Below are 13,482 nucleotides of genomic sequence, written 5' to 3' on the forward strand. Positions count from 1 at the left end.
TGGTGTGTGTGTGGTGTGTGTGTGTGAGTGTCTGGTGTGTGGTGTGTGTGTGTGGTGTGTGTGTGGTGTGTCTGTGTGGTGTGTGTGTGTGTGGTGTGTGTGTGTCTGGTGTGTGTGTGTGGTGTGTCTGTGTGGTGTGTGTGAGTATGTGGTTGTGTGTGTGTGGTGTGTGTGAGTGTGGTGTGTGTGTGTGGTTTGTGGGTGAGTGTGTGGTGTGTGTGGTGTGTGTGCATGTGTGTGTGCATGAGTGTGTGTGGTGTGTGCACATGTGTGTGCGTGTGTGGTGTGTGTGTATGTGTGTGTGTGGTCTGTGTGGTGTGTGTGTGGTGTGTGGTGTGTGTGGTGTGTGTGTGTGGTGTGTGTGTGGTGTGTGTGTGAGTGTCTGGTGTGTGGTGTGTGTGTGTGGTGTGTGTGTGGTGTGTCTGTGTGGTGTGTGTGTGGTGTGTGTGTGGTGTGTGTGTGTGAGTGTCTGGTGTGTGGTGTGTGTGTGTGGTGTGTGTGTGGTGTGTCTGTGTGGTGTGTGTGAGTGTGTGGTGTGTGTGTGTCTGGTGTGTGTGTGTGGTGTGTCTGTGTGGTGTGTGTGAGTATGTGGTTGTGTGTGTGTGGTGTGTGGGTGAGTGTGTGTGTGGCATGTGTGTGCATGAGTGTGTGTGTGAGTGGGTGTGTGCGTGTGTGTGTGCATGTGTGGTGTGTGTGTGTGAGTGTCTGGTGTGTGTGTGTGTGGTGTGTCTGTGTGGTGTGTGTGAGTGTGTGGTGTGTGTGTGTGGTGTGTCTATGTGGTGTGTGTGTGTGGTGTGTGTGGTGTGTGTGAGTGTGTGGTGGGTCTGTGAGTGTGTGGGGTGTGTGTGTGTGGTGTGTCTGTGTGGTGTGTGTGAGTGTGGTGTGTGTGTGTGGTGTGTGTGTGTGGTGTGTGTGTGAGAGAGTTTGTGCGTGTGTGTGGAGTGTGTGTGTGGAGTGTGTGTGTGGTGTGTGTGAGTGTATGTGTGTTGAGTGTGTGTGTGGCATGTGTGCGTGAGTGTGTGTGCGTGTGTGGTTTGTGTGAGTGTGTGGTGTGTGTGTGTGGTTTGTGGGTGAGTGTGGTGTGTGTGTGCATGTGTATGTGCATGAGTGTGTGTGGTGTGTGCACATGTGTGTGCGTGTGTGGTGTGTGTGTATGTGTGTGTGTGGTCTGTGTGGTGTGTGTGTGGTGTGTGTGTGGTGTGTGGTGTGTGTGTGGTGTGTGTGAGTGTGTGGTGTGTGTGTGTGGTGTGTGTGTGTGTCTGGTGTGTGGTGTGTGTGTGTGGTGTGTGTGTGGTGTGTCTGTGTGGTGTGTGTGTGGTGTGTGTGTGTGATGTGTGTGTGTGTCTGGTGTGTCTGTGTGTGGTGTGTCTGTGTGGTGTGTGTGTGGTGTGTGTGTGTGAGTGTCTGGTGTGTGGTGTGTGTGTGTGGTGTGTGTGTGGTGTGTCTGTGTGGTGTGTGTGAGTATGTGGTGTGTGTGTGTGTGTGTGGTGTGTGGGTGAGTGTGTGTGGCATGTGTGTGCATGAGTGTGTGTGTGAGTGGGTGTGTGCGCGTGTGTGTGCATGTGTGGTATGTGTGTGTGAGTGTCTGGTGTGTGTGTGTGGTGTGTCTGTGTGGTGTGTGTGAGTGTGTGGTGTGTGTGTGGTGTGTCTATGTGGTGTGTGTGTGTGAGTGTGTGGTGTGTGTGGTGTGTGTGTGTGTGGTGTGTCTGTGAGTGTGTGGGGTGTGTGTGGTGTGTCTGTGTGGTGTGTGTGAGTGTGTGGTGTGTGTGTGAGTGTGTGGTGTGTGTGTGGTGGTGTGTGTGAGTGTGTGGGATGTGTGTGTGAGTGTGTGGTGTGTGTGTGTGTGGTGTGTGTGGTGTGTGTGAGTGTGTGGTGTGTGTGTGGTGTGTGTGTGTGGTGTGTCTATGTGGTGTGTGTGTGTGGTGTGTGTGGTGTGTGTGTGTGGTGTGTCTATGTGGTGTGTGTGAGTGTGTGGTGTGTGTGTGTGAGTGTGGTGTGTGTGTGGTGTGTGTGTATGTGTGTGTGTGGTGTGTGTTTGGTGTGTGTGTGTGGTGTGTCTGTGTGTGGTGTGTCTGTGTGGTGTGTGTGAGTGTGTGGTGTGTGGTATGTGTGTGTGAGTGTGGTGTGTGTGTGGTGTGTCTGTGTGTGGTGTGTCTGTGTGGTGTGTGTGAGTGTGTGGTGTGTGTGTGTGGTGTGTGTGTGTGGTGTGTCTGTGTGGTGTGTGTGTCTGTGTGGTGTGTGTGTGTGTGATATGTCTGTGTGGTGTGTGTGTGTGTGTGTGTGTGGTGTGTCTGTGTGGTGTGTGTGAGTGTGTGGTGTGTGTGTGTGTGGTGTGTCTGTGTGATGTGTGTGAGTGTGTGGTGTGTGTGTGGTGTGTCTGTGTGGTGTGTGTGAGTGTGGTGTGTGTGTGGTGTGTCTGTGTGTGTGTGGTGTGTGTGGTGTGTGTGAGTGTGTGGTGTGTGTGTGGTGTGTCTGTGTGGTGTGTGTGTGTGAGTGGGTGGTGTGTGTGTGAGTGTGGGGTGTGTGTGTGTGTGTGTGTGTGTGTGTGTGTGTGTGTGTGTGAGTGTGTGGTATGTGTGGGGGGGGTGGTATTTGTTCCCAGTGTTTGCCTTCCTCCAGCAGGCCTGGAGCACAAGTGTTGCAGGAGCATGGTTTGTATTCTGTGTCACTATTTTACGTGGCAGTTTCCTTGAGCTCTTTCCATGAGTGCTGATTGATTTTCACTGAGCCATACCTTTTTTAATCCCTTCCTTTTGTGACTTACGGCAAGTAGTCTTAAGACTGCTAGCAGTTACGTTTCTCTCCAGATATCTCAATATCCTTATTGACATTATGTCATTTGAAATTCAACTGATCAGTGTCAGGTAGATGAAGGCAGGCATTATTGTGTCTCTTCTCCAGATAAGGGTCGGTGGAGCTAAGTGATCAGTCCCACTCCCGTTGTTCACAGGTGGCACAGTGAGGATGGGAACCAGGTTTTCCTCTCGAACCTCATTTCTTGTTCTGTGCATAGAGCCAAGTAGCTTCTCTAGTTTAACAGTCACACCTTTCCTGTAAGTTTGTGACTTTTAACGAGGGCTTCCCTTCGTTATTAAGGTTCTTTACACCTTCCAACTAACCAGTTCTGGTTAGGATGTACCTTAGATCTTAGGAGTGGAGCCAGGAAAGGTAAGATGGAAAAGCCACTGGCCAGTAATCCTGTTGTCTCTGTCATGATTTTGTGATGTTGCTTTCCCTTTTGAAATTTCAAAAGTTTCACATTTTATCTGCTTCTTAGCCTATCAAGAACAGAAAGTTTCTTCCCAGGACTGGCAAACATAAAGCTGCTGTGAGCTTTGGGCACACGTCCAGGCCTTTCCAGAAAGCCTGCCTCCCTGAGATGCTGATAAAACTTTGCTAATAAGAGGGCAGGGGGTCTGCCTCGTGTTGTATTGTGCTGTCTGTATATCTTTTCCTTCTTCTCTTTATTCTTCCTCCTCTGCCCTCGTTTCTCTTTTGTCTGAAAATGCTTTTTAATTCAATGTCTGGGTTTGTAGTGACTTTTCAAAGCCTTCTTGCGCTAAGCTGTGGGAAGGGCACTGTCACAAAGGGTAAAATGAGTAGATTAGCAACGCTAGTAGAAAATATCAGTCTGAGGTGGACAAAATGTGCACCTAAAGGTGAGTCCAATATGGATTAAGGTCCCCCTTCAGAATTCCCCTGGACCTTCCAAGGCTGCAGCTTTCCATGGAAGGAAGTCCTATACAACGTGCCCCATAGAAATATATAAGTACACAGAGATGTAAACAAGGATATTCATTTTGTAGTTATAAGTGTGAGAACCTAACAATAACATAACTACCTGTGTACTAGTAGAATACCTATATTAATTATGGTGTGTGCATGCAATGGATACTATGTAACCCTGAGAAACAGTGAGAGCTAGAGGTCCTGGCGTGGATGGAGAGGTGTCTATGACATACTATTCATGGGGGAAAAAATCCATGGTTTATACATATTACATCTACTTAAATATGTAAACATATCCATAGAAAAGTCTAGAAGGATATACTCCAAACTGTTCACACAAGGTCATGGTAATAAGATTAGAATGAAGGGGGATAGATATTTTGTTGTTTTAATTTATAGATATTTGCGTATTTGTAATATTTACTTTTTTCAATAAATTGTTTTATAATTTTAGAACTAACAATTATGGGGGGTAAATGAGTAAATGATATATTGATGTCTTTTACTATAATTTTGGATTTCTACCTGGGTTTTTTTTAGGTTATGAACTTTTGAGGTGTTATCAGGGTTATTGAGTTGCTGGTCTCATTGTTGGTTGGATGCTCTTTTAGATTTTTAATTTAGTGATGTGAATTATCATCCCTCCATATCTGTCTTTTAATCACTGTCATCGAAAGAGTATTCCCTCATTGAAATATTTAAAAATATTAAGTGAGTGATAGTACTAATTAAATTAAATCACCCTTCTTCTGAGACGTGTAAAACCGTTCTGTAAGAGTCACCGTAATGTATGCAAACGTCAGGTTTTCCTGCGTTCTATGCTATCACCTCACCTATGTGCCTACCCCAGTTCTGGGCTCAATGCTCATCAGCAAAGAAGGGAAATTATTCACAGAAAAAGTCATCTTCCTTATAAAAATGAAATATTAGGATGCCGCCCCATCATTATCTTCTTCAATTCATGATATTTGGTTTTGGTGAAGAAAGGAGAAATAATGAGTGCCATGTGTGGGCTCTCAAAATAATTGAAGTCCATCATTTCAGGGGGAGTTAGGGCTTCACCATATGAATCTGGGGGGCCACAAACATTCATACATAACAGATGATGTGACAAGTGACCCGAATATTGAAGGTTCACTGACTAGAAGTTCATTAATTTCATTTTGCTCGTGCTTTCAATTAATCCCAGAGCCCAGATTAATTTCTTCTAGCTTTCTGTGAGGGAATGAAACTTTTGTTTCTCTCTTTTTTTAATCTGCACTGAAGATTTAGAAAATACTGAATTATTTCTATGGTTTTAAATGCCAACCTTAATTAATGGTTTTATGTCATCTATTTCTGCTGTAGCTATGTGAATATTACCGTTCCAAATGTCTTCGTGTCCATATTGGTGAAACAGTGATCTCCACAGCAGTGAAAACAGTTAATTTCTTTCCCTTCTGTGTTTGTACGTCAGTTCCAAAAGTTCAGCATTAGATTGGCTTTAGTTGCATTTCTGTCTTTATCACAGTCTAGCTCTCTGCTATGAACTTGAGACCTGTGAAGTTTAGACACACCTATGGAAGTCCAGGTGGCGGTTTCATATGTATGGATCATAATGTCTTTTCATTTCTTTACAGTTCGTTAACTAAGCGAACAATTTGTTTGAAGTCTAATCAGATGGTAATTTTAAAATCTGCTAGACATTTTTTTTCAGCTGAAAAATTTTAATTAGGTCTTTCGCTAAAACAAAGTGTCCCAGCTCTGTCAATAAAACATTCATTGATTAGTATATAGTCCCAGTCATCTCTGGCCATCATCAATGGATGCACCTTGTTCCTGGGGCTGGCTGGTCATTAGTGAGGCAAAGTACCGTGTGCATGGATCACAGCCCAGCACGTGCCCGACTCAGGAGTGGCTGTAAAGCCTTCTTTGAATATGAAGCGTAGGACAGTAACACCCAAAAGTTGTCCTTTTTGTCAGCTGTTTGTCTCTTCCATTGAGTGAGGGGCTGCACCTACCTTAAAGAGAACAAGCTCGTGTTATTAGGAACATGAAAGGAGGGAACTGTGCCCCCATGATGACCCTGTCTCTTTTTGTGCCCTGGTCCTTGTTTCATCCAAGGTAGACTCAGCTGAGCCATCAGAAGTCGCCCTCGCAATGAATGGCTTTGCTTATCAAGTTTTTCTCCTTTACTTTTCAAAACCTAACTTTCTACTCATACTGTTTCTCCCACTTGAAACACATTGTCCTCTGGTAATTTGAAAAGCGAAAGGATAATTTTGTGAGGACATTTTTGGTGCTATGCTGAAACCCTGGTGATCTTTGTAAAATTAAATTTACACATTATCTTTCCTAAACCTAGGCCCTTCCGTCCATCAAATTTCTGGCCTACTGTCTGTTATTTCCTAAAATGTTATCACAGTAGATTTTGTGGTCTCTGACTTGAGTGAATCCAGAATTGGAAGCACATCATCTTGTTGTATACAGGTTACTTTGAAGTTGCTTCAGGACTCACTAAATCTTCTCTTCCGTGTCTTTTTTTGCCCTGTGTGGGTTTTTCCAGAGTTTATGGTCCTGTTTTTTTTTGTCTGTTTGTTTTTGTTTTTTAACTTACCAGTCTTTCCCCAGCTCCCCAACCACCACTTAAAATAATAAAAGGTAGTCAGGCTGTTTTCAGATGCTTTAACTTCACTGACATTGCCGGGAACTTCTAGGTGAACTATCCATTGATCACTTGCCCAACTTTTCCTGAGGCATGGCTGAGACAGGCTCTGGTGTCCAGGGCTGGTTTTGAGTCTCCAGAGCCAGTTGAGTGCAGTGACTTTCTGTTTCTCTTTCTCAGTGCAATCGCCTCCATCCTGAGGGCCTGGCTTGACCAATGTGCAGAGGACTTCCGAGAGCCCCCTCACTTCCCTTGCTTACAGAAACTGCTGGATTATCTCAAGCAGATGATGCCAGGCTCTGACCCAGAGAGAAGAGCACAGAATCTTCTTGAGCAGTTTCACAAGCAAGAAGTAGAAACTGACAGTGAGTACTTACTTGTTTGACTCCAGGGAAGAAGCTAGATTCTGATCCTGCAAACCTCCACAATGAGGAAATGTTCTCCCTGTTCTTGTTGAATAGGAGGCCTTGGTTTCCCTCAGGACAGGCTGCTGGGGGATTGGGGGCTGTGGTAAAATTCTCAAGGTTATTGAAGTACTAATTACAGAACCTATAGCGTTTTAGAGCAGAGAAAGGGATATTCAAGATCACCTAGTCCGACTCCCTCATTTTCTACATGAGGAAACAGTGGCTCAGAGGTGAAGTGATTTCTCAGGGTTTCCTTTAATACCGTAAAGAGGATGATCTCCTTGATGGTCTTTTTACCTTTCCTTGTCATCACATACCATGCTGAACTTGAATTTGCTGTTCATTATCTGCCTAATTGGTTCCTCCTTCTAGCAAATGAAAACTCATCGCAAACCACCACCCCCATTCAGCAGGCAAGGAATTAAATCCAATTCTGCTGCTGCCCTCACAAAAGCTTGAAAAGCTTGAAAAGCTCAGAAAAGATGTTTCTCCTTCGGCCGGAAAGCATCCCTGTAATCTGTCCCCTGCTGGGGCAGATTACCATCATTTCACATCTCTGATGGCCTCATCCAGAGGAAGTTTCTGTGGCTGTTTTTTCCTATCTGAGGAATTGACTGCCTATTTTCAAGGACAGAGGAAGGGCCACCACTGCAGGTCACGGGCTGCTTGGAACCATCAGGCTTTGAAGAAAGTCAGAAAGAGGCTAGGGCGGTCTTTCAGCGTGACGTTTTATCCCTTCACTGGCTGCTGGGGGATGGTTGCCATGGCAGCTGACCCACTTGGAGCTTCTGACAGGCACTTCCCTGAAGTGACGCCTGATTTCCTCAGTGAGGGAAAGGAAATGGTTCCTCAACACCGATAAGGGAAGCTGCATCAGCGCCAAAGACAATAACCTTAAATTCCAAACAGGACCTGTAGAATTTTTTATGTGTGGGGGACCAGAGAGGGGAAAATGCAATTGCATCATGAAAAGCTGACTGCCAAGTCCTCGGTATCTCAGATGACTTCATCTGCCGGGAATGTTTGAATACCAGGGGCACTCCTCCAGCTGCCGGACCTCAACTCCCTTCAGGGCCTCCCCTCCTGTCTTCGTGCTGGAGTGGATACACCATTAGAGCCCAGCTCTCCCTACGGGAGCTGCCCCTGGCTTCCGGCCTAATTGGGGAACTGGTGGGACCAGTGGTTCATTGTTTCCAACCGAGACTGGAGGGCCAGCTCATTTGGCAGGCTGAGGCAGGGGAGAACGAGATGGCCTGACTTTGGAAAAGCTTTTAGGCAATTCCAGAAATGAATTTTTTCTGTGTTTGGAAATTTTTAACCAAGAACTCTCTAAACTCTCTGTTTGTTAAGTATAGGAATCATTACCGAAAAAGAGTATTAGGAGCTTGGTTCCCATGTGCTTATTCTACCCAGTTTCATGCCGGCAAAAGCAAACAAGCTCTCCTACATGTTTTCCAAAAGTGAAATTTTGCTTCAAGTTTTTACCTACTTACCGCTGGGAGAGAATCAAAAGCAGAAACAGTGAAAGCATGGACTAGACCCCGGAGAGAAAGGACCATGTAATCTTCAGATACAGCAGCGTTGATCCAAGGCACATATCAGGCTGCTATCGAGTGCTGGGTGAATGAGATCAAGCCTTAGCACACATACTCCTTGGCTGAAGTGGGCCAGCCTCTGCATTGCAGAGCGACTGGGACAGATTTATGCACCGTGGTTAGCAAGAGGGTTGAGAGGCCCATTCTGAACCTTTGGGATTTCAAATATCTTATTCCTCCACCCAGTGAGAGAGGACCAGAACTGTGTGGAGGAAAAGTGGTGAAATCATGGGGTTTTAGCTTTCTTTAGCTCATGCTTGTTTGTGTCTCAGACTCCAGAGGCAGGCAGAGATCCCCTCCTTCCTTACCCGGTTGTAACCAACCCCGTTCACATCAGTACCTTCAACTCCAGGGTGAGGCGGCCAGCCTTAAATCACATACCTGTCACCAAAGTTGGCAGATACCCATGTGGTGCTCTGACAGGGGAGGTGATGTAGGGTCCACTCAGCGCCCCTTTTCCCCTCGGAAACTAAGAAAAGGCCACCCCAACTTGATCCAAGGTGCCTAAAAGTATTTTATTCTGCAAAGGCTTACAATGTAAACATTCTGGGGGAGTAGTAACACCCTGATTTAAATGTCTGCCAAGATATAACTGAATGCAGCTAGATTTTTCTTCTTGAGAATGGATTTGACAGGCAAAAGAGCAAGGAGTGTGAAGGGAGATGAGGTTGGGGAACAACCCAGGAATTGGGAAGGTTTCCCCGGAAGAGAAGCTAGGGACCCAAGGTAAATGTCTTCAAGGTCCACAGTCTTTCACAATGGAGACTGGAGGTCCTGTTCCATGTGCTGAGCACTTATGCTTTTGATTTGGAGTCCTAGGTAGAAAAAATGTATTTTTTCCTTCTTCTTCAGTCTGTATCCTATTAATTTGCTAATCGATGATCTTATCTCTAATAAGGCTCAGGTGAATTTAGCTTAAGGCTATTCTACTGCTTCATGCATACTTTTTTTTTTCTTATTAGTCATCCATTTTAAGCACATCAGTCTATACATGTCAATCCCAATCTCCCAATTCATCACACCACCACCCCCACCCCCCAGCCGCTTTCCCCCTTTGGTGTCCATACGTTTGTTCTCTACATCTGTGTCTCAATTTCTGCCCTGCAAACTGGTTCATCTGTACCATTTTTCTAGGTTCCACGTACATGCGTTAATATACGATATTTGTTTTTCTCTTTCTGACTTACTTCACTCTGTATGACAGTCTCTAGGTCCACCCACATCTCTACAAATGACCCAATTTCATTCCTTTTTATGGCTGAGTAATACTCCATTGTATATGTGTACCACATCTTCTTTATCCATTTGTCTGTCGCTGGGCATTTAGGTTGCTTCCAAGACCTGGCTATTGTAAAAGGTGCTGCAGTGAACATTGGGGTGCACGTGTCTTTTTGAATTATGGTCTTCTCTGGGTATATGCCCAGTAGTGGGATTGCTGGGTCATATGGTAATTCTATTTTTAGTTTTTTAAGGAACCTCCATACTGTTCTCCATAGTGGCTGTATCAATTTACATTCCCACCAACAGTGCAAGAGGATTCCCTTTTCTCCACACCCTCTCCAGCATTTGTTTGCAGATTTTCTGATGATGCCCATTCTAACTGGTGTGAGGTGATACCTCATTGTAGTTCTGATTTGCATTTCTCTAATAATTAGTGATGTTGAGCAGCTTTTCATGTGCCTCTTGGCCATCTGTATGTCTTCTTTGGAGAAACGTCTATTTAGGTCTTCTGCCCATTTTTTTATTGGGTTGTTTGTTTCTTTAATATTGAGCTGCATGAGCTGTTTATATATTTTGGAGATTAATCCTTTGTCCATTTATTCGTTTGCAAATTCTGAGGGTTGTCTTTTCGTCTTGTTTACAGTTTCCTTTGCTGTGCAAAAGCTTTTATGTTTCATTAGGTCCCATTTGTTTAGTTTTGTTTTTATTTCCATTACTCTAGGAGGTGGGTCAAAAAAGATCTTGCTGTGATTTATGTCAACGAGTGTTCTTCCTATGTTTTCCTCTAAGAGGTTTATAGTGTCCGGTCTTACATTTAGGTCTCAAATCCATTTTGAGTTTACTTTTGTGTATGGTGTTAGGGAGTGTTATGATTTCATTCTTTTACATGTAGCTGTCCAGTTTTCCCAGCACCACTTATTGAAGAGACTGTCTTTTCTCCATTGTATATCCTTGCCTCCTTTGTCATAGATTAGTTGACCATAGGTGCGTGGGTTTACTCTGGGCTTTCTGTCTTGTTCCATTGATCTATATTTCTGTTTTTGTGCCAGTACCATATTGTCTTGATTACTGTAGCTTTGTAGTATAGTCTGAAGTCAGGGAGTCTGATTCCTCCAGCCCCGTTTTGTTCCCTCAAGACTGCTTTGCCTATTCAGGGTCTTTTGTGTCTCTATACAAATTTTAAGATTTTTTGTTCTAGTTCTGTAAAAAATGCCATTGGTAATTTGATAGAGACTGCACTGAATCTGTAGATTGCTTTGGGTAGTATAGTCATTTTCACAATACTGATTCTTCCAATCCAAGAACATGGTATATCTCTCCATCTGTTTATGTCATCTTTGATTTATTTCATCAGTGTCTTATAGTTTTCTGAGCACAGGTATTTTACCTCCTTAGGTTGGTTTACTCCTAGGTGTTTTATTCTTTTTGTTGCAATGATGAATGGGATTGTTCCCTTAATTTCTCTTTCTGATCTTTTGTTGTTAGTGTATAGGAATGCAGGAGATTTCTGTGCATTAATTTTGTATCCTGCAACCTTACCAAATTCATTGATTAGTTCTAGTAGTTTTCTGGTAGCATCTTTAGGATTTTCTATGTATAATATCATGTCATCTGCAAACAGTGACAGTTTTACTCCTTCTTTTCCAATTTGTATTCCTTTTATTTCTTTTCCTTCTCTGATTGCCGTGGCTAGGACTTCCAAAACTATGTTGAATAATAGTGGTGAGAGTGGACATCCTTGTGTTGTTCCTGATCTTAGAGGAAATGCTTTCAGTTTTTCACCATTGAGAATGATGTTGGCTGTGGGTTTGTCATATATGGCCTTTATTATGTTGAGGTAGTTTCCCTCTATGCCCACTTTCTGGACAGTTTTTATCATAAATGGGTGTTGAATTTTGTCAGAAGCTTTTTCTGTATCTATTGAGATGATCATATGGTTTTTCTTATTCAGTTTGTTAATATGGTGTATCACATTGATTGATTTGCATATACTGAAGAATCCTTGCATCCCTGGGATAAATCCCACTTGATCATGGTGTATGATCCTTTTAATGTGTTGTTGGATTCTGTTTGCTAGTATTTTGTTGAGGATTTTTGCATCTATATTCATCAGTGATATTGGTCTGTAATTTTCTTTTTTTGTAGTATCTTTGTCTGGTTTTGGTATCAGGGTGATGGTGGCCTCATAGAATGAGTTTAGGAGTGTTCCTTCCTCTGCAATTTTTTGGAAGACTTTGAGAAGGATGGGTGTTAGCTCTTCTCTAAATGTTTGATAGAATTCACCTGTGAAGCCATCTGGTCCTGGGCTTTTGTTTGTTGGAAGATTTTTAATCACAGTTTCAATTTCATTACTTGTGATTGGTCTGTTCTTATTTTCTATTTCTTCCTGGTTCAGTCTTGGAAGGTTATACCTTTCTAAGAATTTGTCCATTTCTTCCAGGTTGTCCATTTTATTGGCATAGAGTTGCTTGTAGTAGTCTCATGCATACTTAATTTTAGGTGGAAGTTGAAAGCTAATCCTAACATTTTGAGGGTTCTAAGTACTTCTTGAGAATTCTGAGGACTTCGTCAGCATTTCTGACACCAGAATGGCCTGTTCTACTCCCCAGAGCCTGGCCTGCCTTCATGCCCATTCCTTCCAGGTTTCTGATTATAAATGGCCCAGTAATTAAGAACTGCATAGTTGGGGTTTAGGAAGTAGTTGGATTAGTGCTTGAGCTGATCAGAGGGTTTGAGGGAGCCCCCAAATGAGGGTGACCCCGTGAACGTAGCCCAGCTTTGCTTCTCTAGACTTTGCCTAACCTGGCTCTGTCCTTGACCGAGGAACCAGTGGTTTGTCCAGGTGACAACATGAGACCTCTGAGCTTAATAACGCATCTAGGAACAAGCAGAGACTGGGAAGACCTCCATTTCACTCAGGTTTATTGTCCTTGCTGTTCTCTCCCTGTGGGTTTTCTAAAGAATCGGCTCTTTTCTTCCTAAATTAAAAAAGTCCAGTTGGACTCTGTAAACAAAGTTGCATACAGCAGCACCAAATTACTAATTTTTTTCCACCTGTGAACAGATGGGTTTCCCAACACCATCTCCTTCAGCCTGGAAGAGGAAGAGGAACTGGAGGGCGGCGGGTCTGCAGAGTTCACATGCTTCTCAGAAGATCTCGTGGCCGAGCAGCTGACCTACATGGATGCAGTACGTCTTCTCTTTGTGCCTCCGATGTGCTTCTACTTAGAATGTGGGAGTGACAGTACTGGTGGCCCCGGGTCACATGATTTAAGTCTTTTCAAATCCCCGAGAGAGGCTGTGCCTGTAAATGCAGAGTGAAGATGTGATTTGAATCCATCATCTGAATAATTCAGGCCTAAGCTCTTCTTACAATTCTGGGAGAAGGTGCTTTTTACTTGGCACTCAGTACCCAAAAGGAAATAAGAATTCTAATTCTAGGGAAACAAAAATCTATCCTGTTCCATGGGTATTTCTCTCCCTTTAGACTCATGAATATTTCAAGATCCAAACTGTTTATTTGGAGGATTGTAAAGGGGTCAAAGTATAAGTTAGGATAAAATAAATTCACTGAATCCACATGTGACTATATCTGGCAGCTCATTTCCACGTGTGCTTCCTGGTCTTTTGAAGTTTGGATATTTTTGTTAGCTGTACATATTTGGTTTCATCAGCCACGTTTCATAGCTCAGTGTTAGCTGGTTAAAGAAAAAGGAGCTGTTATCAATGATCACAATGGTTTTTAGCTCTTCCACACTTAGAACTTTAGAGGAAGCAGCATAGAGTTTCCATCTAGTTAACGTGCAAATAGACTCTCAGAAGTAAATCAGATAGTCTATATAAAGTAAATCCTGGTGTTCTCTCTTTTACACAAACCCTTGCACAT

The 13,482-nt window shown here is 43.6% G+C and overlaps 1 protein-coding gene across 3 annotated transcripts in view; it reads left to right on the plus strand.

The window, feature by feature from the left end:
• The window catches only part of RGL1 (ral guanine nucleotide dissociation stimulator like 1), a 297,244-nt gene that overhangs the window by 237,662 nt on the left and 46,100 nt on the right, over positions 1–13,482 (plus strand). For all 3 annotated transcript variants that reach the window (XM_057547488.1, XM_057547498.1, XM_057547494.1), the window contains 2 exons: positions 6,554–6,738; positions 12,661–12,785. In XM_057547488.1, the coding sequence (XP_057403471.1) occupies positions 6,554–6,738; positions 12,661–12,785 (310 nt within the window). The remainder of the gene's footprint in view (positions 1–6,553; positions 6,739–12,660; positions 12,786–13,482) is intronic.

This window comes from Balaenoptera acutorostrata, chromosome 1 (assembly GCF_949987535.1).
Source record: "Balaenoptera acutorostrata chromosome 1, mBalAcu1.1, whole genome shotgun sequence".
NCBI lineage: Eukaryota > Metazoa > Chordata > Mammalia > Artiodactyla > Balaenopteridae > Balaenoptera > Balaenoptera acutorostrata.